Source organism: Lutzomyia longipalpis, chromosome 2 (genome assembly GCF_024334085.1).
Source record: "Lutzomyia longipalpis isolate SR_M1_2022 chromosome 2, ASM2433408v1".
Taxonomy (NCBI): Eukaryota; Metazoa; Arthropoda; class Insecta; order Diptera; family Psychodidae; genus Lutzomyia; species Lutzomyia longipalpis.
This window is the reverse complement of record NC_074708.1, coordinates 921,709-948,547: the sequence shown is the minus strand read 5'-3', so window position 1 is coordinate 948,547 and position 26,839 is coordinate 921,709. Positions and strand designations below refer to the sequence as shown.

Below are 26,839 nucleotides of genomic sequence, written 5' to 3'. Positions count from 1 at the left end.
AGATAAAAAATGTTGTAGAAGATCATAAAACATTCAAGAAAAATGAAAACTTATTGTCCATTTTCCTTTTAGGATAATGAGTCAAATGCACAAATAAGTCTGGTTTGAGTTTTCTTAAACCAGGCTTTATTTTTTTAAGCCTAAGTTTTATTTTAGGAATTCCTAAGTGTTTTAAACTAGGGCCGAGATTTTTAAACTAAACCTGATTAATTTTAATCTAGGTTTAAGCAGTTTAAGCTAAATCTAAGTTTTTTAAGCTTAGCCTGAGTTTCTTTAAACTAGGCCTAAGTTTGTCAAACTAGGAGTAATCTTTTTAAACTAGGTCTAAGTTTTTTAACCTTATTGTGCACGCCTTGTGCAATCCTTCTATAGTACAGTACCTTGAAATACACAAGCAAATATTAATTATGGCCTATCTCCGGCTCGAAGGACCAAATGTGCACGCCTTGTGCAATCCTTCTATAGTACAGTACCTTTAACGATACAAGCAGAATTAATGAAGCCCTTCCAATCCCAATTCCAATAACAATCGTCTATTCGCAGGGTTCCACACACCTTGAATGATACGTAGAGTTGAATTAGTGGGAATGCCAAACCAATATGATAACAATGAAGATGCCCAGAACACACCTTGAAATACACAAGCAAATATTAATTATGGCCTATCCCGGCCGAAGGATCAAATTTTTGATCCTCAGCGGGCAAGATCCTTTGGGCCAGAGACTGTAGAAGGTGTGTGGGCAGCAAAATAATCAACACGTGGATCTTCGGAATACTTTTCTTCACAACTTTATTAATTATTAATTCACTTCACAATTTCTTTCTTCATAAATTCACTTTAAATTCTTCTCCTGATCACTCTCACTCAATTTGGGGGCTGATTGTCCTGTAAATATGCCAAAATTGGGGCACTTCAGCTTGGGAGTCAATTTCGCACGATTTTATTTCGCTCACGTCATTAACGGAAGTAGCTTTGACACCCAAGTTGAAGTGTCCCATCAACCAATCTTCATTATTTTCGGCTGCGTATCATTCTCCTCCGACATTCTCCCCGCTGTGATCCATTCGGTCTTCCGACTGATTGGAACACAGGTAATCCTCATCTCGGAATAAACGAGCGATTTTCTGTTACTCTTTAGTTCTTCTCTAATGAAAACTCAAATTCACTTTTCACAATATTCAAATTTTATTTTTCTTTTCACAAATTTAGGTTTAACATTTTCTTTTCACTTTTTTTTATTTTTAATTTTTAAATGACAAATTTGATTCGGGCGCGAGGGGACGGCACATATCCTGCATCTGGCTCTTTGGCCTCTCTGTTGCAGCCACTGCTGTTGCTGCTGGTGTTGTTGCTACTGCTGCTGGGCACATACTGCTTGATCTCTGCAAAGGCAGAAGAAATGCCCACGGGGCAATTAATATAATATTCCCATTTCGACCGTCCGCGCTGCATTTGGGGGAATTATTTAAAAATTTTCTGCGCGGATTTTTTCAAACGTTACATCCCCCCGTACTTGGGAAAAAGAAAAACAAAAAAAAAGAAAAATGGCTTCACGTGGCCCGGAAATTTCCCTCCTTTCTTAAAAATAAGACTCTAAATTATCATTTTAACTCTACAACCACCAAAATTCTTATCGTCCTCAATCTACCCCCTTGATCCGTCGCTTATTTTCCTTTTCTCCCCCAATCCACCATTATCTCCTGCGGATACGCAATTTTCATCGCTGTGCTGATGATAGGAGGATGTTTGTGTGTATGGGGAATTGAGAGCACATTGTTGAGTATAGTATTCTTTGAGCTTTTTTCGGTGGGTTCCACCTCGGATTCCTTGAGTTAGCGGACGGAGTATTGTAGCCATGGGGTCATCTTTCTCCTACTTGGTTCACCAAGGGACGAGATACCCGTCCAGGGTCGTTGGCGCGTCCTTAGGGGACAAGCGCTTGGAGAGCGGGCAAGCTACCTGCCCTTAGGGTTGTTGGGAAGACCCTCTAAGGTCCTCCTTGATGGCTCGGATTCCCAAGTATTTAAAATCATCGCCCATGCTTTTATTTCACTCCCACGCTTTTTCGTTGAATACTGGGTGGGTTTTCACCTAATTAACTCAAATTTGAATCGTTCTCGTGCTTTCGGTGGGTTTTTGTCTCGACGTTTGCTGCAAATGGGTACGAGGTTGGGTATCAGCGATTAGAATTGCGCATTCGTAAGAAACATAAAGGCACTGTTCTCATGAACTGGGCTAACCCTTAGGCCCATTTGTTTCAACACTTTCGCATCAATTCCTCTACCAGACATCTTCATCCCTCAAGATTTTCATAAATTACGATGCCTCTGTGGTGGCCATCCACATCGACAAAATTAACTTCCATCTTCTCCCATTTTAATCGAGCAAAAGGCCGACGAATCTGGGTAAGCAAAACTTTAATTCTCCCTGCTGGAGATTCCCAGATGCACTACTCAGGAATGAAAATCTCTGAATTCATCTTCAGATTTCCCTGGAATTCGATTCTTTCATTTTTACCCTTTCTTTGCGACGATCAAAAATTTGAGGCACGATAGAATTACTTAAAATTAAAAGATTACAATTAACAAATAATACTCAGAGTCTTAATCCGGCTTAATGTCCTTCTTGTGAAATCTCCCAATCTTATTATTACTCAAATCGCGCAGTTCATATGTATCCCCATGAACTGAAACCACTTCAGATTTCACCCAACGGAAAAATTTATGCTGGACTCCTTTTGCCGCATCGGAAGGAAGAAAATTTCTACGCCAAACTATGTCGCCTACGGAAAATTGCTGGTCGCGGGTACGCAAGTTATATCTACGCGCTGAATCATCATGCGCTTTACGTAAGCGGGAACCCACAACATTCCGAGCGGATTTTAGCTTTTCCATTCTCGTCGCGAAGTCTTCTGGAGGGTTAGCATCAATTATCTCATATTCATCGCCGTTGGTTACCATGTTCTGGCCAAAATTGAGATAATAAGGGGAAAATTTCGCGGTATCATGGACAGAAGAATTCATTGCTGCTTGTATCTCATGTAGATGTTCTGCCCATTCCTTATGTTCGCGCTGGATAAACGCTCGTATGGTGGAAATTATGGTTCGATTGGCCCGTTCAGTGGGATTTGCTTGGGGGTGGTAGTAAGGAGTCTTATAGTGTGCGACATGATGATTCATAAGAAAATTTTTAAACTCCCTTGATTCGAATTGTACTCCGTTATCTGTTAATATGCAGCGCGGATATCCGTACACATTAAAGACATGATCATTGAGCACACGAATTAGTGCTGGGGTCTTTGCATTTCTCAGGGGGAATAACAAAACAAATTTTGTACATTTGTCCATAAGGACTAAAATATTGTTATACCCATGGGAAGATCGGACCAGTGGACCAATATAGTCAGCACTAAGGAACTCCCAGGGTCTTTTGGCTTCAATATATTTCCCCATTGAGGGTGCAAGGGCAGCATTAGGAGCTTTGGAACCTTTACATACATCGCACTTTCTCAACCACTTCTTGACATCCTGTCGCATTTTGGGCCAATAACAAAACTCAGTGAGTCTGCTAAAGGTCTTGAAAAACCCAAAATGTCCTGCAACAGGTTCATCATGATATTTTTTCAACAAATCTTCACGATCTTCTTTTGGCACAACCAATTTCCATTTATGTTCGATCACTCCTGTAGGATTTTTCACGCGGCAGTTCTTATACAATTTCCCATTTTCAACGCGATATTCAGGGTGTTTCGCAGGATTAGTCGACACTTTGGTGAAGAGAGAGGAATACCATTTGTCTTGCAATTGTACGACCGAATTCGCATCAAAACAACGGGAGAGAGCATCGGGGACAACATTTTCTCGACCGGGTCTATGGGAAACTTCAAAATCATACCCTTGAAGTTTAAGGATCCATCTTGCCAAACGACCTTTAGCATCCTTCAACTTTAACAACCATATCAAAGCTGAATGATCGGTCTCCAAGTGGAACTTAGCCCCAACGAGATATTGTTTAAATTTTTCAATACTATATATTACCCCAAGTAACTCTTTTTCTGTTGTTGTGTAATTGGACTCAGCAGAGGTAAACTTTCGGGACATATACGCTATGACCTTTTCTTCATCTCCTTCTCCCTGCACAAGGATTCCTCCACAACCGAAATCGCTTGCATCGGTTTTCACACGAAAGGGAATATTGTAATTGGGTGTCGCTAAAATAGGAGCGGACGCAAGTAAATTTTTCAATTTTACGAAGGCCCCATCAGCTTCTTGGGTCCAATTAAGGGTCGTAGGTTTTCCTTTCAATAAGTCCGTCATGGGTGCAATTTCTACAGCGAAATTCGGGATGAACTTACGATACCAGGATAACATGCCTACAATTTGTCTTAAACCCTTAACATTGGTGGGACTTGGTAAATCTAAAATTGCATCAACTTTTTGGGTATTAGTGGACACTCCCTTCGATGACAAATCATACCCCAAATAGGTCAATTTTCCTACACAGAATTTCGATTTTGATAAATTAACGGTCAAATTCGCCTCCCTAAGTCTTCTTGCGACTTCCTTGAGCATTTTTATGTGACTTTCGAAATCATCCGTCACAACAAGGATGTCATCTAAATAATGATACACCTTATTCTCCAAATCATGTCCTAAAACCTCAGACATCAGCCTTGCCATGGTCATCGGTGAATTCACGAGACCAAATGGGGTACGCTGAAAACAATACAGTTTTCTCCCAGGTAGGGCAAATGCTGTCTTCGACTGTGATTCAGGGGCTAAAGGGATTTGAAAGAATGCTTCGGACAGGTCAATGGAAGAAAGGAATTTGGTACCTGTGAGCTGTGATAGGATAGATTCAATATGGGGAAGAGGAAAGGTGTCTCGGACGGTTACAGCATTAAGTTTTCGAGCATCCAGGCAAAACCTGATTTTACCATCCTTTTTCGTCCTGGTTGTAACAGGGTTCAACCAAGGGGTTGGCTCACATTCGCGTAGTACTCCTAATTTTAAGAGCCTATCTAACTCATCATCCACTTTACCCATTAAATGAGTTGGGATGGGGTAACACCTTTCTTGAACAGGACGATGATCGCCTGTGTCAATTGTGTGTGTTATCTTTGGAGTACACCCGAAATGAGTTGCGGTTGTGACCGGAAATGCCTTAATTGCCTCATCTAAGGACAATTTCTCTTCATCAGACAATTGGATGATATCACTCGAGCCTTGAATTTCACTAACATGCTGTGGTTTCATCATTTGTAACCCAAAAGCAGACCAAAAATTCATTCCAAGGATCAATGGAGATGCAATATTAGGGACCAATAAAACCGAAAGAAGATGGGTCTCATTGTTATATTGGAATGGAACATCTACTAATTCTTCACATTGGTGCATCGCACCATCAGCCGTTCTTACAAAAATCTCTGATGTATTAGCACGAATTGTTAAACTTAAATCACTAAGGATCTCCCCCGACCCAGCCCCAAAGCATGTCTGTGAGCATCCTGTATCCATCAAAGCAGTTATTTCTCGGTCAAATACTTTCACTGTAAGGAAAGGACGAGGATCCCCTTCATAAGGAATTCCTTCAGAGGTGTCATTTACCTCCAAAACTGTGGGATTTAATTGCCTATTTTTAAGGACATTAGCATCTTGATTTTCAGAAAAATCAATCAACAACCCACCATCCCCCCTTACTGGACTAATTTCTTCAATATCAACCAATAATTGCTCGACAATATCATCATTAGGGTCTTCATTCACAGGATTTTCAACAAAAGGGGTGGGTAAAGAAGAAATCAAGTTTTCACTTACCACACTAAAATTATCATCTAAAACCAACACCTGAGGGATTGTAGAAGTTGATGCAGAATCAGAAGAAATTGACCCTCTCAATTCTCCTCCTGCCCTTCCCCCGAACGACAGCAATTTGGGCAATCTCTCTTCGTTACGTTCTCAGCCCCACACCCATAGCATAAGATCTGGGCTCTTCGCGGCTGTGAACAATTTTCCACGGCGTGATTCCCCAAATAGCAGTTTACACAAAGGGAAGATCGACCAGAACCTTGTCGATTATTCTCCCTTGGCCGTACATTCTGAGAACGGGAATTGTTGCGAGAATTATTCTGAGGACGAGATTGTTGTGCAGAACGAGAAGGATTTCCTCCTTGGGCATTTGACGACGTTTGGACAGTATTGACCTTTTGTGTTTTCGGACGATCCGATAGGGAAAGAAGAAGATTCTGTTCGATCCTATGCAAAGCATACTCAAGATCTTCCAAGGTAAAGAAGTCACGGTAGAGGAGGGGGTCGCGATATTGTGGAATTAAATTTCTTCTCACAAGTTGAATTTGCGTAGCTTCATCCAATGCCAATTCTAATTCCTTAAATAAGGCTCTCATGGTACTGAGATACACTCCCACTCTTTCACCTTCCTTTTGTTTCCTTTCCTCAATTTTCCTTCTAATCGTTAGGTCGCAATCCGTCCTTCCAAACGTGAATTTCAATGCATACGAAAATTCTCTCCACGTTAAAAATATTTCACTTGATCGGTACCATTCGAGGGCGTCTCCCGTGAGGCATAAATGGAGCGAAGAAAGTACTGATTCCACCCGCACACCTTGAAGCGAGGCCATCCTTTCCATTTCGCGGATAAAGGCTTGAACTCTCATTCCTTTACCATCACCGGAAAATTTAATCCCCCATTCTTTCACAGGTATTGGTTTATAATCCCCTCGTGGATAATTCACTTGTCTCGCATTTGCATGATCACGGAAACCCTCATTAACACCCCCCGAACCGTGCTCAATTCCAGGCTGAAATTGTTCAGGAATATCCTGAATAGATCTCAAAGGACGTTGCTCATTGCAATTCCCACCATCCCTCACTTCATTTGGATTAGGATGTGTTTGCCGGGATCCCACACTGTCGATGTGTAACTTAATTTCCCTGATTGCATTTGATAAATTGTACAAGCTCTCCTCGAATTGATCCAATCTTGCTGACACAATCGCATTCTGCGCTTCCGCTTGACTTTGCTCCCCCCGTCCCACACGGGATTGAGCTCTACCCCCCGAAGAAGTTCCTTCTCCATAAGGATTTTCATTTGCCTCCACTGGTACACCTCTACCGCGGCCAATGTTAATTGTCTGGTTTAGAACGCCCTTTAATTGCACATCGTCTTGACTTTCCTCTAACGGATCGTGCTGAATGATATTAGAGGACTCCGACCGGGTTGGAACACCTTCTTGTGGCATCTCCTTCGGATTTTTCTTTTGTGGGGATCTCACGGTTGCCATTCTTGTACTTGGAGAAAATTCGCACGAATTCTGCAAAAACCAATGCACCAATTTTTATTACTTTCCACACACCGCATATAGATTTAAAAAAATATATATTTTACACTATGGATGTTTGCACTTTTCCCCTGTGACTATTTTATTCCCTTCCTTCAGGTAAAAATCAATTTTATGATCCACCAAACTGTGTAGGATCACAATATCTCCACACTACACTTTAACACAATTTTTCCTTTGCAACTTCACCCAGTCGCATTGAATCTCCCCACACAATATCCCCCCGCACTGGCCCAACAGAATCACAAAATTATCTCACACAAATGCTTCACTGCGATCATCCACAGATTGAAACAACGTGATCCCGCCAAAACACAGTGCACTGGAGAAAATGAGAGAGTGCGATGTATGATTAAAGCGCAAGTTTGGGTGCATATATGTATGTGCGCTTGGAGACAATACCTTGGGGATTTACGGGATTTTGAGCCACCAAAATCAACCTCGTGGGCCAAAATTTGCGCACCACGTTTTTACCAAATTTGGCGATTTTGAGAGGAATTTACAAAGACAATCCACAAAACATGAAACATATATCGCGTTTTGCCCGCCTTTTTCTGAGTATTAATTATTTTCCACAAAGCGCATATGCTTTGTACTCAGAAAAAGCACACCAAATTATTAATTTATCACCAGATTAACCAGATTTTAAATGATATATTTCCACACTTAAGCACCGAAAAAATTGCATTCATTAACTTTTTTGTTACAAAAAATATTTTTGGAAAAATCACAGATATATTTCACACTGCACAGAGAAAATCATGCACAGGGAAAATCAATTTTCACAATAATATCAATGATTATTCACTTTAAAACCACACTTGAAAACCTTCGCGTGGCACACCTCGTGTCACTACGAATTAATATATTTCATTCACTTTTCCGAAGAAAATTTTTGGAAAATTTGCACACTGCAAATCTCACTGAGAAAACCACTTCACCTGAGAAAAGAAAAATTCCAAACTTTCACCCAATTTTCCACACAATTTTCACGGAACTCACCCGTTCACTTGTGCGTAGAAAATTATTTCGGGGAAATGGGGGAAATTCACACTGTGCAACAAGATATATTTGGAAAAAAAAATTCACAAATCACTTCTACACTTGGGAAGTTCCTTCACAGGGAAAACTCAGTTTTCTCTCAATTTTCACAGAACTTCGGATCAGTTTTTCCTTGTGAGTTCAGAGTTTATCAGTTGGGCGCCAAATGTTACTCTTTAGTTCTTCTCTAATGAAAACTCAAATTCACTTTTCACAATATTCAAATTTTATTTTTCTTTTCACAAATTTAGGTTTAACATTTTCTTTTCACTTTTTTTTATTTTTAATTTTTAAATGACAAATTTGATTCGGGCGCGAGGGGACGGCACATATCCTGCATCTGGCTCTTTGGCCTCTCTGTTGCAGCCACTGCTGTTGCTGCTGGTGTTGTTGCTACTGCTGCTGGGCACATACTGCTTGATCTCTGCAAAGGCAGAAGAAATGCCCACGGGGCAATTAATATAATATTCCCATTTCGACCGTCCGCGCTGCATTTGGGGGAATTATTTAAAAATTTTCTGCGCGGATTTTTTCAAACGTTACATTTCGTGATTGCACGGTTGTACACACCATCTCGGGTTCTAATGTTTACCACTCGAACTCTTCCATCGCGTCCCGGATGTAGAGCAACAACTTCTCCTAACACCCATTTATGTCCAGGTTTAGTCTCGTCTAGGAACAAGACAATTTCTCCAAGACTGACATTGCGTTGACTGAACGTCCACTTTGAACGCTGTTGAAGAATGTTGAGATAATGCAGACGAAACTTCTTCCCGAACAGTTGAGCTCTTTGTTGACAGAGTTGCCATAAGTCCAGTCGGTTCTCAGGAAGCTGTGTTAGATCTGGGTCCGGTGGACACCGAGCCTGGAGGTTCCCCAACAAATGACGGGGGGTCAGGAAGTCATTTTCGTTGGGATCGTCGGACATGCGAGAGATGGGTCGATTATTCAAGATGGCTTCTATCTGGCACAGGATCGTGTTAAGTTCCTCAAAGGTGAAGTTGCTATGCTGCAATACTCTAGCCAAATGGTACTTCACGGACTTAACGCATGCTTCCCAAAGACCTCCAAAATGTGGTGAGCGAGCAGGGATGAAATGCCACGTAGTGCCTTCTGCTCGGGTGGCCTCGATGATTTCTCTTTGAGCATGCTCCTGATCAAGAAGTGTAATTAGTTCGCGAGCCGCCCCTTGAAAATTTGTCGCACCATCAGAGTATACGTGGCTTGGAGTTGTCTTCCTGGCAGCGAATCGGCGGAAAGCTGCAATGAAAGCTTCCGTCGAGAGGTTGGTAACGACCTCAAGATGAACTGCCTTTGTTGACATACACACGAAGACAGCTATGTATGCCTTGATGAGACCCAGCTTCCGTGCGATCGCTCCCCGGGGTATGGCAGGGCGATAGTAAATGGGTCCTGCAAAATCGATGCCAACAGCATGAAATGCAGATTCGAAATTTACTCGTGGACTTGGGAGATCGCCCATGAGTTGATGTAAAGGGCGCGGATTTGCGCGAGAACAACGCACACAGGAATGCACAATTTTACGAGTTAGATTTCTGCCATCCAACGGCCAAACTCGTTGCCTCAAAGTAGCTAGCAACAGATTTGGGCCCGCATGGAGTAGTCGGAGGTGTTCTTGTTGAACAATAAGTTCGGATAGCTTAGATTTTGGTAGTAGAATGGGATGTTTCGCTTGGTACGGAATATCGGCATTCTCTAAGCGACCTCCGACGCGGATCAATCCCTTCGGATCAACGAATGGTGTCAGAGAATTCAATGTCTTCCATTGCTTGATGGTAATTCTGCCTCGACGAAGAATATTCTCTGAGACTCCTGCAAGATGTTCTCGCTGACTCATGTAGATGATTCGATCTAGTGCATTCTTGTGTTCCAACGCAGAGATGACACCTTGTCTCCGATGCTCCCTAGGTGTCATGAATCTTAAGCAAAGAGCAATAATGGACTGTATTTTGGATATGGAGGAATGACGAGATAATAATGATGATAATAGCGACTCAGGCTCTTCGTCATCGCTCGTTGAGTTTGCAACCTCCAGCATCACTACGGCGTGAGGATTGTCGCCACTTGTCGGTTGGAATTCCGGTGGCCAAGCAGTTTGTGATTGGATCAGCCATGCCGGTCCATTCCACCAAAGTGTAGATTGCTGCAATTGTTGAGGGGTTACCCCACGTGAAATGAGGTCAGCTGGATTGCATTCGGTGGGAACATGGCGCCATTGAAAAGGTGCTGAGACTTGCAATATTTTCCGGATGCGATTACTCACAAACACCTTGAAGTGTTCTGGATTGCCATTAATCCAGTATAAGACAATTGTGGAATCGGTCCATAGATGCACAGCATCGGGCTTGTATATTTGACGCACGCTATCCATCAATTCTGCAGCTACGACTGCTCCAGTCAGTTCCAACTTTGGGATGGTTAGCGCCTTGATGGGAGCAACACGAGATTTTGCGACAAGAAGTCGTGAACAGACTGTGCCCACTGAATCTCTGGTAATGATGTACACCGCTGCCCCGTAAGCCCGCTGACTAGCATCCGAAAAGGCATGTAGTTCCACACTAACTGGCGACGCAATGCTTGACACCCAACGAGGAACCGATATTTGATTAATGTGTTGAAGATTCACTACGAACGCCTCCCATCGTAGTGCTAGATCCGTTGGTATAACATCGTCCCAACCTTGCTTCAGTTTGTGTGCCTCTTGCATCAAGATCTTGGCTTCTATGACTACTGGTCCGATTAGTCCTAGTGGATCGAATAATCGGGCAATTGCGGACAAAATTTCCCTCTTGGTTTTATTCTCTTCATCCATTGAAATCGGGGATTGAAATGTGAATGTGTCTGCGTTGGAATACCACATTAATCCCAACGCACTTGTGGTAGGATCGGTGATGTGTACCGCATCCGTTTCATTGGAGTCAGTCGGTTGTAGTGAGGGATGATTTGCTGTCCACTTGGTGAGTAGAAATCCACCCCGCTTCAAGAGGTCGATAAGCTGTGATTGCACCTCCAATGCTTTAGAAAGAGTCTCGACTGAGAGAATACAATCATCCACATAGAATGCCTTCCGGAGCGCCTCGGCCGCTAATGGATGCGTGTCTTGATGTTCATTAGCTAGTTGGAGTAGCGCCCTGGTGGCCAAGAAGGGTGACGACGCAACTCCGAAACACACACGTGTGAACCTGAAGTCTTGGATAGGTTGTGATTTGTCGTCACGCCACACAAACTGTTGGTATTTGAGATGAATGGGATGCATCATGAGCTGTGGATACATTTTGCTTATATCCGCAGTCATGGCGTATTGATGTTGCCTGAAGCCGAGCAGAATCCTAATGAGATCAGGTTGTACCACGGGACCGATGCGAAGCAAATCGTTGAGGCTATATCCTGTGGAGGTCTTGGCACTTGCATTGTACACCATCCTCCACTTCGTGGTCGCTGATGATTCCTTGAGCACTCCGTGATGAGGCATGTAATATCCAGGACCGCCCTGAGGGTCATTACGGACTGGCTCAATCCATTGTCGGCGCTTCTGATCTTCAATGATTTCTCGATAGGCAATGCGCATTTCTGGGTTTTTGTCGAACTTACGTTCTAATGCGAGGAATTGCCGTATAGCAAGGCCTCGCGACTCACCGAGAAGGTTAGGATCATCACGAAAGCAAAGCTGAACGATGAACCTTCCCTCTTCATTGCGTTGATGAGTCGAAGCGAAGTGTTTTTCTGCAGCAAGCTGATCCTCCGTTAAAGATATTTCAACAGGCATATCCTCAATCTCCCAGAATCGTCGTAGTGAGTCTTCCAAGGCGGTAGCAGTGAACGCGAAGCAATCAGAGGTAGACGTTAACTCATCCTCTCCTACCACAACATGGCCAAACACTGTAGCCTTTAAGATAGGTAAGCCTGGTCCTAAGGAGAGGGACTCCTTTAACAAGCTATTCCAGAAGTGTTTGCCAGAGATGAGAAGATCTACAGGTCGTTGCACTGCCCAATCCGGGTCCGCCAATGGAACATTCTGAGGAATATGCATTTTGGAGGAATCCACAGGAAAGTTCGGAAACATCCCTGGGATTTGGGGCAAGATGAAGCATTTGAGGGTGAAACGTGCTCCAGTAGTTCTGGAACATATTGTAGCATTCACGAAAAATCTGGCGCGAGACGTCGTGGCGCCTATGCCACTGACTGAAAGGCAAGTTGAGTGTCTCGGCAGATTTGATCGTTTCACCATGTCTGAAGCAATAATATTGATTTGAGCCCCACAATCTAATAGGATGCGACACGGCATCATCTTGCCAGTCACTGTACAGAGATCAACCATAGCCGTCGCAAGAAGCACCCTTGGAGGTTTATTGGATTGGTGTATCTCTGACGATGAGCACACAGCAACGATCGCCGAAGAATCCGTGGAAGTTGTGGGCCTCTCCGACTCAGACCTACTGTCTGAGGACGGTGAAGCATTGCTAGAGTTGTTCTGGTCTGCAGTGCCAGAGCTGTACTTGTCGTGAAGCAGGACATTATGCCGCCCTTGGCACTTGCGGCACTTATGGTAAGTGCAAGAGTGAGTCATGTGTGTTGCGAAGCAGTTTCTACACAGACTCAACTTCTTGACCGTTTCAAACCGCTCCTCTGGTGTTTGACGCAGGAATTTCGGGCATTTATAGAGCGGATGGGATGACTCCGAGCAGCACCGACACTGATCAGTGCCAGCAATGTTGACGAGAGCTGATGCATGATTTTTGTTCGATTGTGACTTGTGCGACTTTGTGCGAGAATTTTGTGACTCGTTGGAAGAAAGTTTGTAAGAAGATTGAGCGGAATTCCTGGCGTCCAGACACCTCTGATTGAGAAATTTGAGGAACATATTCATCGATGGAACCTCTGACCCACATTCACGCCCCCACAACACGCGAGATTCGGCATCGAGGCGGTCGAGAATGTACTGTATCAGCCACGGATCCCGCTGAAGCACCCTCAGTGCATCCAAAGCCATGGTGCACTCCGTAGCTATGTTCGTGATCTCATGGATGGCATGTGGACCCGCTGACATACGAGGCATAGCGAAGAATGTCTTGATGTGCTCCGCCACTATGTCATTTTTCCTCTCAAACTTGTCAATGAGGATTCTCCAAGCGATGATGAAGTTAGTCCCGGTCGTGGTCAAATGTTTGATGCACGAGGAAGCCTCCCCGGTGACCGCCGACTTGAGATACTCCAGCTTCTGGACGTCAGAAATATGAGGATAGTTGATGACAGACGCAGTAAATCTGTCCTTAAATGCAAGCCAGGAAGTGTATTTTCCATCAAAGGTCGGCAATTGCAATTGAGGGAGTTTGACGGGTGTTGTGGGGACTGCCAAGCCACTGGTAGACCCCAATGGAAGCCCCCTTAGAGTGTTGATGAGCTTCTCCATGCTCTCCCGATGTTGCAACTCCGATGAGCGAAAGCGTTCCTCTGACTGTTGCATAAATGTAAGGAATTGTTGTGAAAAATCTCCGGACATCATGGGAATGGGCTTGTCATCTCCAGAGCAACCAGGGGCCTCCTCAATAAGTTTCTTTATTTTGGACACAAGTAGATCGCAACGTTGGATAAAATCCTCAAGCTTCACAACCTCTTCAGCTCGGTGGAGCTCGAGAGTTTTACCGGCGATGATCTCCCCCTGCACATCGAGGTATTGTTGTCTCAAGGCTGACACTGTTTCCAACTGATTCTGCAAACTTGCTGAATACCCTGTCAGCTGTTTCTCAACGTCTGTGACATCGATCACGAATTTCTCCACTCCGGAAATCCTGGCTAAGATCGCTCCCCGAATCTCGAGAGCCATGATGGGACTCGCTTGGGAATGCAATGGAAGGGCAGCTGATCTTGAAGCTTCGCTGATTCCAACGAGGGTCGAAGAGACCAAATGTGCACGCCTTGTGCAATCCTTCTATAGTACAGTACCTTGAAATACACAAGCAAATATTAATTATGGCCTATCTCCGGCTCGAAGGACCAAATGTGCACGCCTTGTGCAATCCTTCTATAGTACAGTACCTTTAACGATACAAGCAGAATTAATGAAGCCCTTCCAATCCCAATTCCAATAACAATCGTCTATTCGCAGGGTTCCACACACCTTGAATGATACGTAGAGTTGAATTAGTGGGAATGCCAAACCAATATGATAACAATGAAGATGCCCAGAACACACCTTGAAATACACAAGCAAATATTAATTATGGCCTATCCCGGCCGAAGGATCAAATTTTTGATCCTCAGCGGGCAAGATCCTTTGGGCCAGAGACTGTAGAAGGTGTGTGGGCAGCAAAATAATCAACACGTGGATCTTCGGAATACTTTTCTTCACAACTTTATTAATTATTAATTCACTTCACAATTTCTTTCTTCATAAATTCACTTTAAATTCTTCTCCTGATCACTCTCACTCAATTTGGGGGCTGATTGTCCTGTAAATATGCCAAAATTGGGGCACTTCAGCTTGGGAGTCAATTTCGCACGATTTTATTTCGCTCACGTCATTAACGGAAGTAGCTTTGACACCCAAGTTGAAGTGTCCCATCAACCAATCTTCATTATTTTCGGCTGCGTATCATTCTCCTCCGACACTTATCGTGAGCTTTTTAAATTAGGGTCAAGTTTTTAAGCTTAGTCTGAGTTAGGCTTAAGTAATTTAACTTAGACCTAAGTTTTAAATCTAGGCCTGAGTATTTTTTAGCTAGACCTAATTTTATTTAACTAGGCCTAAGTGTAGGCAGACAAAAGAGGGTTAGCAAGAACTGCGGGGAAACTCGTAGTTGCCGTTCAAGCCGGAAGGGGTTCGTTGGCGCGTAAGGGCGCCACACGTGCATCATTGTCAGAAGCCTCAGTAGTGTGAGTGGTGCCCACTAGACGGCGCTAGTGTTGCGCAAGGCGAGCTAGTGTGGCGGCCGCCAGGTGGCGCTAGTGTTGCCAAGAGTGCCAAGAGCTGCTGCTGTCAGTCGGGCGGAAAGCTCGTGAGTCAGTCAGAGATTGATAGTCGAAGAGGCAGCACGGAGGGCACGTGGCTGGCTAGCGGGTAGATGAGGCTGGCAATGGGCTCTCCGGCTGTTCGGCACGTAGGGGGGCCCTTCAGGCACCCTACATAAGTAATATAAGTTAGGTCTAAGTTTTTTAAGCGTATCCTGAGTTTTTTAAACTAGCCCTGATTTCTTTTTAAGTCTACGCCTATCTCTCTTCAAACTAAGCCTAAATTCTTTTAAGCCATTCCCGAATTTTTAAACCTATTCTTCTTCGAGATTTAAATTCAAACTTCAAAATAAACCTTGAAATTGACTATAGGTTAAAAAAAAACCAACACACACATACACCTCAATGTTGTCTTTAAAATTAAATTCTTGTCTTTCAGAATTTTATTTGGATGATTTGCCTGGAACGTTTTTTGTAGAAAATGAATATAAGCACAATATTTTGTAGAACCATACAAAATCTCACTGTAGAACCCATTTCGCTCTCACAACGAAAGGTCAATTTGAAAATCTATTAAGTTTCTAAATCTGCATTTTTTTCGCTTTATGATTTCTTTTTTTTTTCAATCTAACACCGGGGATTTAGTTTTAGAAGCTAATTCATTTTTTGCCAATTGAGAGGTTTTCTTCTTTTTTTTCTTTTTTTTTCTCAACAGTGAGTCCTGGAATTGTTCGGACATCAAACTGGGATAGATACTAAAATGAATAATAATGCATTGCAAGGCGCAAAAAACAGAAACAAATATTCGGGTGTTTTCAGAATGCTAACAAATTTTTGTAGCTTCACGTTAATTTTACGTTTTTTTTCTTAATATAATATTCTTAAAATACTTTTACGGATCACTTTGCGGTGTGTAAGATCAACACAAAAAAAATCTCTGCCACTCTACTTGCTTCAGGCTGCGTAGAGCTTTTATAACTCGTATCTTTAGGGGTGACTCTAACAAAAGGGATGTTTTCGCACAGAAAAAGTTTCTCACACAATAAATGCATTTTCCCCCAAGATGGGTGAATTAATAAGAATTAAAAAAATGAATTTTGTGATCAAATTGACGAAGATGTAGTTGTGCGCCTCTTAACTATGTGGGAATTGTAAGTAGTGGTGTGATTTTTCAGGAAAGCGCGTTTGCGTTTCCCCCGAAATCCAAGTTTGATGACATCCTTAAAAAAAAATTGCATGATCATTCCACGCTGAATTTATTATTTGTCTAGTGATCTCCAGGGTTTTTCTTTTGTTGATATTTTTGTGTGGTTTTTAGCATTGAAGAGATTGTTTTTCATTGATGAGAGATCGCACACAACGCGTGTGAAGGGTGATGGTAATTAATTTTATTTATTTTCTAGGTGCATCCTATCATCACAACCGGAGATCACTTGCACGCCACGATCGCGATCGAGAACGTGAGAGGGAACGACTGCATGCAAGGGAACGCGATATGGTCCACTACGATCTCAACGACGATGACCTCCTCAATGAACGCAACTACGGTGTAGATTACCCAACGGCGGGACGCTCTAGTCATCACATGCCACACAGACATCCGGACGATGGGGGTGAGATGATGCGGGAGCCACGTGATCGATATATGGCACAAGATCGCGGGGCGCGACGCGATCGTGACGACTTCAGCCCACACAGGAGCAGCGGCAGCAGTAGAAGGGTGCTCAATGCCATGTAGGAATCGTGGATTTAGGGGTGGGACCAGAGCGATCTCGAGAGTGCCAATGAGTTTGAGTGAGCGGGAGCCACGGGCTATCCTTCCGTCCACTCGATCCTCATTGACTGATCGTCTAGTCCCATCCCTTCATCCATTCCCGTCTTTTTTGCATCAAATTCACGCACTACGCATCATTTTTGTGAGTTACATACATTTCCCACACCGAGCGATCATCACAATCATCCCCCCTCCCCTCGCCCCCAATCAGTCCCTAGTCGTTATGGGCAGGTGCCTCTATTTCTACGCGAAACACTCTCGATTTGCATGAAATAATCAAAAGGTATCCCAAAAGACCTTTCGACTTTTGTACTGATACTCAAAACTTTTGAAATAGTTGCATCGTGTTGTAAGTAAAACATGAGCTTTGTTAGAATATTTCAATCAAAAGGATTTTCACAACGCCTTTCCAATTTAATTTCTCAATTAAGACATATTTTCTTTAATGATCAAAACAATGTAGGTCATACATAATCAGATCAGATCCTAAATATTGAAAAGAGGCTCAAGGATCTTTTCGATTTTATATGCCACTTGCAGCGGATACTTACGAAACGATCCAACAATTCTAAAGCATTAAAGATAATCTCCAAAGAAAAAAAACAAGAAATATTATTCTAATCAAGAGGAAAAAAAAGATCAAATGCGATCTCCACGTTCACGCATTAGTTTTATGGTTTCATTGTAAATAAGAAAATAAAGATAAATTTAGAAATTATTTTCAAGAAAAAAAAAAGATAAACACGTAATTTTGAAAGCTTTAAACGAGGCTTATGGAACCAAAAAAAACGGAAAAGAAAACGCAGCCAAAAAGGCAAATTTTCTTCAAAACGCGCGCAACAGAAGTTCTAAAAAAACACACAACATGCAAAAAAAATTCTTTGTTCACTGAGAAAATCTTCTCATCCAAGAAAAAAAAACACGGAAAATTCTATAGAATAGAAAACGCTGCAATTTAATTTTCTGCCACTCTCTGAGAATAAAAAAGCAATAAAATTACCATTTAAAAAAAGAAGAAAATCTTTACGATAGAAAACGCGAAAATTCCAAATCAAACATCATTAAAATTTTCTTTATATTTTTGGCTTTTGGATACAAAAGGAAATCCGAGAAAATCATGTGCCAAAATCATTCAAAGATTGCAAGAGAAAAAAAAACAAATAAGAATTAAAGAGAAAAATTAGAAAAAAAATGAGGAAAAATCAAGAATTGAAACATTTAGTGTGGAAATATCGTTGCGTTCTTTTGTCTACCAGCATTTTCTTTCTTATCCATCCATCGACATTTACTCAACTGTACATGAGAGCTTGTCTAAAAAATAAAACTAGGATTAATAACAATACAAAAAACACTACGTAGTTGCTGTAAAGTGAATAAACTTTAATGAAATTAATTTCTTTTTTTATAAAGTACGAGGATCATTTGAAAAATTCATAGAAAGAAACGGGAATCTCAAGAAGACCCCTAAATAAAAATCTATACTAAACCGATTTTGATTAATTTCTTAATCTCTTAATCTATGAATTTAACAAAATGATCATTGATACCCAAAAGAAAACGATCCATTATTTCTTCTTACAAACCGAATAAAAGAGGAAAAGTTTTCCAAGAGACTTTGAGGAAAACTCGTACAGAAGAAGTTTAGCATCACAAATTAAAAAAAAGATCACGTAAAAAATAATGAAAAAAAAATAGAAAATACAAAAAATACGTTGTAAATGTTACAAAAGTATTCCCCTTTTCCAAAATTTATTCTCTTATACAGTTAAGATTAAAAAAAAATAGTTGTAAAAGGAAATCCAAAAAACTGAGTAATATCTATAAATTTATAAAAAAAAATTCTCTAGATTATAAAACTTTTAGATAGTGAATGAGACATTTTATTGAAAAAAAAAATTATATACCTTTACTAGTAAAAAAAAATTAGCATTGTATGTTTTCGAAGCCAATTATTTCACGAGGAATAGTCTTTTTTTCAATGTTTCCCCCCTCCTCTTCCCCTTGAAAGAAGAAATAGCAAAAAAAAATAGAATTAGATCTTATTTTTCTCAAATCCACAATAGGTAAAAAATAAATAAATAAATAAAACCCTCGTGGTTAGGACTTGAAATGAAAAAAAATTACTTGTAGACATAAGATGTATGTTCAATCCTTTTGTCGCTCTTTTAACAAATTTTCAAAATTATTATAAAAGTAAAAAAAAAAACAAGAATTGTGATTAATTGTAAAGCTACCAATTGCCTTGCACTTAATATTATTAATTTTGTAAATATATTTATATTTATATTTATTGAGATGATAAAAAAAAACTTGGCGTTTTATGATAAAAAAAACCAACATCTCGTGAAGCAGATTTTACCGTAAAATGAAAAATTAACCCGAGAAAACTATGGTCATGTTTGAAAAGTCACAAAAAAGAATGTTAAAAAAATAGAAAAACAAATGGAGAAAAGAGGAACCTACATCTTTTACATAATGCTAAAAAAATACACTTTAAAAAATAGATAGTTCAATTTTTGAAAAAGAAAAAAAATCATCATAAAAAAAAATATGAGAATGGAAAATAATGTTGGAATAAGAGTGATAATGTTGAGAAATATTTCTCTCTAATGTAAATCAAATTGTTTTTTTGTTATGTGTAAAAGACATGAAAAAAATGAAATAATTCAAAAAAGAATAGGGTCGATTCTGTCAAAAATCTTTTATTTTCTTACAACTTAAAAGTTTTTGTACGATTTTGACAGTTGATATTCTTAAAGGATTATTTTGTTTCAAAAAATCGTTAAAAAACGATTAAAGAAACAAACTGTCAAAATCTTAAAAATTCTTTATAGAATATCTGAAGATTTATGACAGAATCGCCCCTAAATCCATCGTATTCCTTTCTCAATTTTAAATACAATTAAAATAAATAAAAGTAAGGTGCTTATTTTCTACGAAGCAGCATCTCCATTTTTTTATTTATTCATTCAAAAAAAAATCACAAAGATTTTTGCAAAAGAAAAACTTCTCCCCAAGGCTCGACTCGAAGTAAATTATATACCTACAAAACAAAGGATATTGTAAAGAATTAACCCAGAAGATTGTGTAAAAAATAAGCGCCTCTCTTTTTTGATGACTTGTGGTGTACTTAAAGTATAAAACAAAAAACTTTTAGATATTATTCGTGAAGAAGATTTTTGAAATAAAATTTAATTAAAAAAAATATGCAGATAAAGAAAGTCTCTTAAAAGTGAAAATTAAAATGCAAAAAATGAGGGTAAAAAAATCTTCTTCTTCAATGAAAAAAAAAAACATTAAACACTCATTCAAGAAAAAAAGTATATATACTGTATATTGCGTTATAAGGACCAAATTAAACCTTCTTTTTTAATAAAAAAAAAATTATATATTAAAAAAAAGCGAGTAAAGTGTTATTAAAACTATGGTAATGAAGCTACACCTTGTATAATTAAACAAAAATTAAAAAAAAACATGATACGGAAATAATTTTAAATGGGATTGTAATGTAAAAAATACCCTAAAAGCTGTTACTTTATTCATTGTTTTTTATTTCACAAAAATATTATTATTATTATGTAAAATCTTCTATGAATTAACGATTTAAAAGAAAACAATTTGTATTGATTAAATGCAATCACATAAAGAAAAAAGAAAAACTGAAGAAAAGAAAGAAAAAAAAACATAAACTATATATAATGAGATATTGTCGCAAATTGATGAGTCTTTGGGGGAGTGTAAATTGTGTCGTCGTGATACAAGTAATACATTGAGCGAAGTAAGTACTATTGTACTTGACTAGTAGCAAATAAAAGGAAGTCTAATAGGAAGACTGTGTCCTTTCAATTTCCCCTCTCAACACACCCCCCCACACCCACAATTTGAATGGATTTTGTATTTATTTTGTTTCACGGGACCAGATCGATACGTCGAGGTATTGTTCTCTGCATCAGCCTAATGTTGGGCGCATTACAGAGCATCATTCTTCCCCCAAACAAGCACAGTTCAGTGTGAAAATTTTACGAGCAGATGAGAGTTTAGCCAAAAGAAAATAATCCTCAATCTTAATTAAATATCTCAGGCTGTGGGTGACCGATTTTGAAAAATTGCGTAGATTCTGAAAGGTACATTAATCTCCTTTTGTACGATTGTAGATTCTTATAAATCGGTCTATTCCTTGAATTTTAATTGAGGATTAAAGAGGCAGTGGCATTTTTAGTATAGGTCCACTTGAAAGTCTGCCAAAAATCAGCACCTAAACCGATTTTGATCACCCTGGCAGGTTTGGACAGAGGAAGAGGGCAGCTCGGACACCCAGAAAAAAAGTTATTCGACTTTCTGTAAGAGGTTCTACTTCAAAAAAATTAAGAGCGAAAAATGATTTTATTTATTTGAATCGAATTACGAGATTTTCTAGGACTCAGAGTTAATCTTAAGGTTTTTTGAGCAAGATCCTTGTTTTAGCCTAAGTTTTGAGTTTTTTAAAGTTAAGTTTTTTAAGGTCTTAAAGTACTTACTGCTTTCCTGATCTCTGGCTGAGCTGGAGCTAAATGCGTTTTAAATGTGTGATTTGAACGAACTAAAGTTCGGATTAAAAAAAAAAACTTAGGCCTGGCTTAAGAAACAAAGTTAAGCAGTTTATTAAGCCAGGCCTATTTTTTTAAGCCGAACCTTAGTTCTTTAGGTCAGACTTTTAAGACGCATTTAGCCTCAATTAAGTCTGATTTAACCTTGAAACCTCAAAAGCCTGACCTTAAAAAAACTTAAGTCTAGTCTACAACAAAAGCCTTGCTTAAAAATGTTAGGACTGACTTTAAAAACTTAAAGCAAGTTTGAAGAAAACTGTAGTCTAGCTCAAATATTCTGATTTAGAAAAACTCAGATCTGACTTAAAACGATTTTCCTTTAGCAAAAAAAAATCTAAACTTCCTAAATTACAGAGTCTATTCAATTTTCGATTTTTTAGTTTTCTGATACTGCTGAAAATTGAAGCAAAAAAATCGTGTGATTGAAATCTTTAAAAAAATCATCTTAAACCCGCAGCTCGGAGATCATACCCAGAAAACCAGAAGTCTCCGGGTGAAACCCCTGGAGGTGGTAACCCTAACTTAATAAACGACTTAACCTTGTTCTTTAAGTCAGGCCTGAGTTTCAAAGTCAAACGGCTTTGTGGTGCTACCACAATTTACCTAATATTTTAAGGTGAAGCCTTCAGAGTTCTTTAATAGTTAATTCAATTTAAATTTAGAATTAACACTTTTTTATAATTTTACCGATTTTACCCATTTTGATACCCTAACGAACAAAAATCGACTGGTCTAACAACAAAATATCTGACTTGGACCACCCTCCTCTACTTGTTAATTAAAAGAAACATTCTTGATGTGAAATTCAATGATGAAAGGGATAGGAAATACTACTCAATGAGATACGATCTTCCTCTAATCACGCTGTGATATCGTGACAAATGTCTTCTGTATCTGCCACTGCGTCTATTTGAATTATTTCACCTTACAATTCCTTTACAATACAAAAAAAACTCTTACTTTGTTCTTCTGGCATGAGAAGTTCTTATCATTCCCTCCCATATCTTACCAAATCATGACGCTAAAACATTCCAATTTCGTAATGCGAATTTACTTTCTAAGACAATGAGTTTTCTGTTTTTTTTTTTTTATTCGAGAAGAAAGAAAGCTTATCAGTCTGTGGAAACTTTTCAAAGTAAAAAAAATAATTAAGTACTTAGCTTTTGCAGAAAAATCTCCAATATTAAACCCAAAAAACCATCAGGGCAGAAAATTCGACGCATTTGGAAAGTTTTTTTTGGTAAATAAAACACATTTTATTAATTTTTAAGAAATAAAACATCCAATTTATTTGATTTCTAATGAACAGGTATAAGGATTTTCTCTTTCTTTCTCTCTCAATTTTTTTTTACAACTTTAAGCCTTTTATGTTGTGAGAAAAGAAAAACATTTAATGGAAAAATCCTTGCAATCTTTGTCGTTCTCTCTCGCAAATCACTCTAAATTTTTCTTTTTTTTTTTAATATTAAAATTAAAACAAAGAGTCATTGCGAGTCACAAATCATAATTTTCTCTCTCACCCCGCACTAAATGTGTGGGTGGGAGCATAATAGTGAGCACTTTGTGACGATCCAACTGACTCCTTACAGACAAATTGGGTTTTTAATTTAACAAATTAAAATGAAAAAAAAAATACCTATAGTGCTTCATCCTTTCAACGCTCTTTCTCTTTCTCTCATTTTTTTTTACAAAATAAATTACCTATTATTTTTAATAAATCAATTACTTTAGCTATGATTTTGGATAATGGTGTGTTGGCATGTTGTGTGGTCTTTTCAGAGGCCTTGGGCTGTGTAAAAAAACCTCGCTAGAGATGCATATTGGTCGTCGCACTCAGTTCGTCCATATTCTTCCGCGCCGTCACTGTGATGTCGTCCAGTGACTTTTTCGTCTGTGTAATAATTTCATCTGTACTCTTGCACGCTGATTCAGCGATGCCCTTCATCTATACAGAATTAAATGCAAATCGGCATCAGATAAAGGGGAAAAGATTCTTTTTTTTTCTCTTTGAAAATGTTTTTTTTTTTTTCATTTAGAGAATTTGCGAATCTACCTCTGAGTTTAGCCGTCCAATAACCCATTCGAGGCCCTGCCTACCCTTTCCTGCATTAAAGCTGATCTTTGATGTGAGAATATCCTCCATGTAGTGACTCAGTGGAACACCCTGTACCGTCACTGTAGCCTCTTGCTTAAGGAGTGTCTTCCCCGGTTCCGTGGGGTGTGGTGTGTAGAAGAGCACCTCATCGAGAGAGATGAATTTGCAGAATGTTAAATTTATCGTTCGCAGCATCATCACTCGACTCTGAGGGTCTACTGTGGATTTTTCACTAGCATAGCAAATTTTTGCCGTTCCAATCAGCTACAAGAGATGTCACAATTTTTTTATTTTATTTTATTCTTTGTATTTTATACGTTGTTTATATTAAATGTTAACTTAACGTACCCAGATTAATTACAAAATAGATTAAAAACTTACTTAAAAAAAAAAACTAAACATAGTAAAGCACATTCACAAGAAACATACACAAAACGTAAAATTCGTTTTAAAACAAAAAAGTTACAACAGAATTAAGCATTGATTAATAAAACAACATAGAATATTAAATAAAACAAAAAAACAGACCACACAGACAGGTATAAACATAAAGGAAGCGGTTAAATGAAACATAAGAAAGCTTAGTCATCATTAAAATTAATTAAAGATTTTCTTTTATTCCAATTACAACTCTAGGGTTACCACCTCTAGTGGTTTAGGATGAATTTCTCCGGATCACACAATTTAATTTTTTTTGTTTTAATTTTCGGCAGTATCAGAAAACTAAAAAATCGAAAATTGAATTGACTCTGTGTAATTTAGGAAGTTTCGATTTTGTTTGCTGAAGGAAAATCGTCTTAAGGGGAGTCTCTTGGGAAATCTGTTAGAATTTACTCATTTTTAATGTTGTCATTTTCTTGGGGTTTTTCTTAAACTTTGATATCCGATTATGGTTACATTTGTAGCTTAGTTATTGAAGTGTAAGAAAATCACTTTTCGCCATTTTAGGTGCGACGCCATCTTGTGGTTTTCCGACTTTTCCGCAGAACTGCCCTAAAAAACAAAGGTAGGTTTTTCTCAGGATCTACTGGATGGATTTTGATGGGGTAAAAAGCAAATGAAAGAGGAAGCATTAGCGGAGAATGTACCAGAACAAATATTTGAATTTCGACTCAGCAGCTGAGAAAAGTCAATAATAATATTTATCTACTTTTCTCAACTTCTGAGTCGAAATTCTAAAATCGGTTCCGGTACATTCTTCGCTAATTCTTCCTCTTTCATTTGCTTTTTACCCCATCTAAATCCATCCAGTAGATCCTGAGAAAAACCTACCTTTGGGTTTTGAGGAAAATCTCAAGATGGCGTCGCATCTAAGATGGCGGAAAGTGATTTTCTTACTCTTTAATGATAAGTCTTTAAATGTCACCAACACTTGAAAACCGAGTTTAAGAAAAACCCCAAGAAAAATTAAAATATTTAATTTCACCAGCTCTCAAAAGAGACTTCTTTAAACTAGACTACAGTTTTCTACAAACTAGCTTTAAGTTTTTAAAGTAAGTCCTAAGATTTTTAAGCAAGGCTTTTGTTGTAGATTAGACTTAAGTTTTTTTAAGGTCAGGCTTTTGAGGTTTTAAAGTTAAATCAGGCTTAATTGAGGCTAAATGCGTCTTTAAAGTCTGACCTAAAGGAACTAAGGTTCGGTTTAAAAAAAAAACTGTGCTTCTTTGATGAAAGAATCACAGCTAAAATCGCTAAAATAGGTCTGGCTTAATGAACGGCTTTACTTTGTTTCTTCAGGCTTAAGTTTTTTTAAGACAAACTTACATTTTTAAGGTGTTACACATGCACTTAACTCTACCTCAGCATGACCTCGTTAAAAAAAGGTGGTAACCCTATAACAGTTCAATCTAAGCTAGAAGAATTGTTAATCAATCCCAAACAGAACCATTCCTCAACTATTCCTCCAAAAAAAAGGAAGCTAAGACAAATCTATTAATAAACATTAATTTGAAGAATTTAAAAGAAACGTGATGGATCCCACTTTACTACTGATCTTTTAACCATTCTGATCTCTAAACTACGACTTAGATAACAGAGTAAAAGCATTTTCTTTTTTTAAATAAATTAGCATGACGTAATAATTGCGTGCACGTGAGCGAGACTTTGTTCAGCTAATTTATTTATAAAATCTCTGCCACTTGTTAAGGCACGGTCTTTCCTTTAGAAGTTCCGTCCAGGATTTACAAGGATCTTCAGGGAAAATCATTAAAAAATCCTTCCCTAACAATTGAACAACCCTTTTGACCTCCCCAGCAACAACAAATAAAAGCTTTTGGGAAAGATACCAATCCCCCAAAAAAAAATCAACAATAATCTCCGGGCAGAAATAGAGCCGGCGGGCATGCAGAGGTGCCGCGATAAAGCAAAACTTATCAGTGATAGACAGAAAAAAAATTTGCGGGGTTAAAGGTTAAAGCCACAAAAGGTTTTTCTTTTTAGCAATTTGATGAGTAAACGTACCTTTTGCGCCCATTTGGGGAAGTACCATTTGGAACTAACAAGTCTGTGGGTGTGTAGGACTCCATTGACTACCTTCCTGTCTACAACATCCGTCCCAATGACACCCTGATTCATGGGATTTGGGTATTTCCGCCAAGCAGCCTGCGTCACCGTCTCCCAGGGATGGCTGCAATGAAACACACAAAATTGTAACAAAAGCGCCCCATTTACTGCGTGGAATTTCCCACCATTTGGGGTGGGCATGATTGAAAATTGTACGCTGTTGGTGGGTGGCGCAGAATCAATGGGTCAGGGTTATGTAAAAGCCTCGCGGAAAGTTCCAGACCTTGACTTTTCTTGGCACGGATACTCACTTAAATGTATGTTCCGATGTCCAGATTTTCATTTCTATCACTTCACTAGTTTACCAATATGATCAGTATTGATTAAATTACGCAATCACGTGTGGGGCATTGAAAATTCGGGGGAAAAATGCGGAGAGGAAAGCGAGCAAATCCACCTCGCGCAGAACCAAAATGACAACTAATTCGCGACACCTTCATCACTACTTGTCGCA

At 39.2% G+C, this 26,839-nt stretch overlaps 4 protein-coding genes and 1 long non-coding RNA gene across 14 annotated transcripts in view; 2 read left to right on the top strand and 3 right to left on the bottom strand.

Moving 5' to 3' along the window:
• LOC129788399 (voltage-dependent L-type calcium channel subunit beta-2) overlaps window positions 1-20,972 on the top strand; it is a 66,096-nt gene extending 45,124 nt beyond the window's left edge. For 8 of the 10 annotated variants that reach the window (XM_055824434.1, XM_055824433.1, XM_055824437.1 and 5 more), the window contains one exon: window positions 16,772-20,972. In XM_055824434.1, coding sequence (XP_055680409.1) covers window positions 16,772-17,106 — 335 coding nt within the window. In that variant the 3' untranslated portion in view covers window positions 17,107-20,972. Of the gene's footprint in view, window positions 1-15,807; window positions 15,925-16,083; window positions 16,520-16,771 lie in introns of all 10 variants that reach the window. The other 2 variants (XR_008750361.1, XM_055824440.1) reach the window with 2 other exon arrangements.
• Window positions 1-26,839, top strand: part of LOC129788401 (N-acetylgalactosaminyltransferase 7) — a 783,634-nt gene that overhangs the window by 112,646 nt on the left and 644,149 nt on the right. The gene's annotated exons all lie outside the window — the stretch shown is intronic.
• On the bottom strand, window positions 87-15,882 carry LOC129788469 (uncharacterized). Its single transcript, XR_008750363.1, has 3 exons — window positions 15,544-15,882; window positions 14,457-15,164; window positions 87-630 (listed from the first exon to the last, which is right to left on the bottom strand). It is a non-coding gene; the product is annotated as an uncharacterized LOC129788469 (long non-coding RNA).
• Window positions 1,163-12,101, bottom strand: LOC129788386 (uncharacterized). Its single transcript, XM_055824387.1, has 2 exons — window positions 8,300-12,101; window positions 1,163-1,383 (listed from the first exon to the last, which is right to left on the bottom strand). Exon 1 carries the CDS (start codon window positions 11,986-11,988, stop codon window positions 8,932-8,934), a length of 3,057 nt encoding a protein of 1,018 aa, XP_055680362.1. The 5' UTR covers window positions 11,989-12,101; the 3' UTR covers window positions 1,163-1,383; window positions 8,300-8,931.
• LOC129788455 (protein slowmo) lies at window positions 22,983-26,839 on the bottom strand. Its single transcript, XM_055824555.1, has 4 exons — window positions 26,637-26,839; window positions 26,284-26,449; window positions 23,782-24,087; window positions 22,983-23,673 (listed from the first exon to the last, which is right to left on the bottom strand). Exons 1-4 carry the CDS (start codon window positions 26,666-26,668, stop codon window positions 23,536-23,538), a joined length of 642 nt encoding a protein of 213 aa, XP_055680530.1. The 5' UTR covers window positions 26,669-26,839; the 3' UTR covers window positions 22,983-23,535.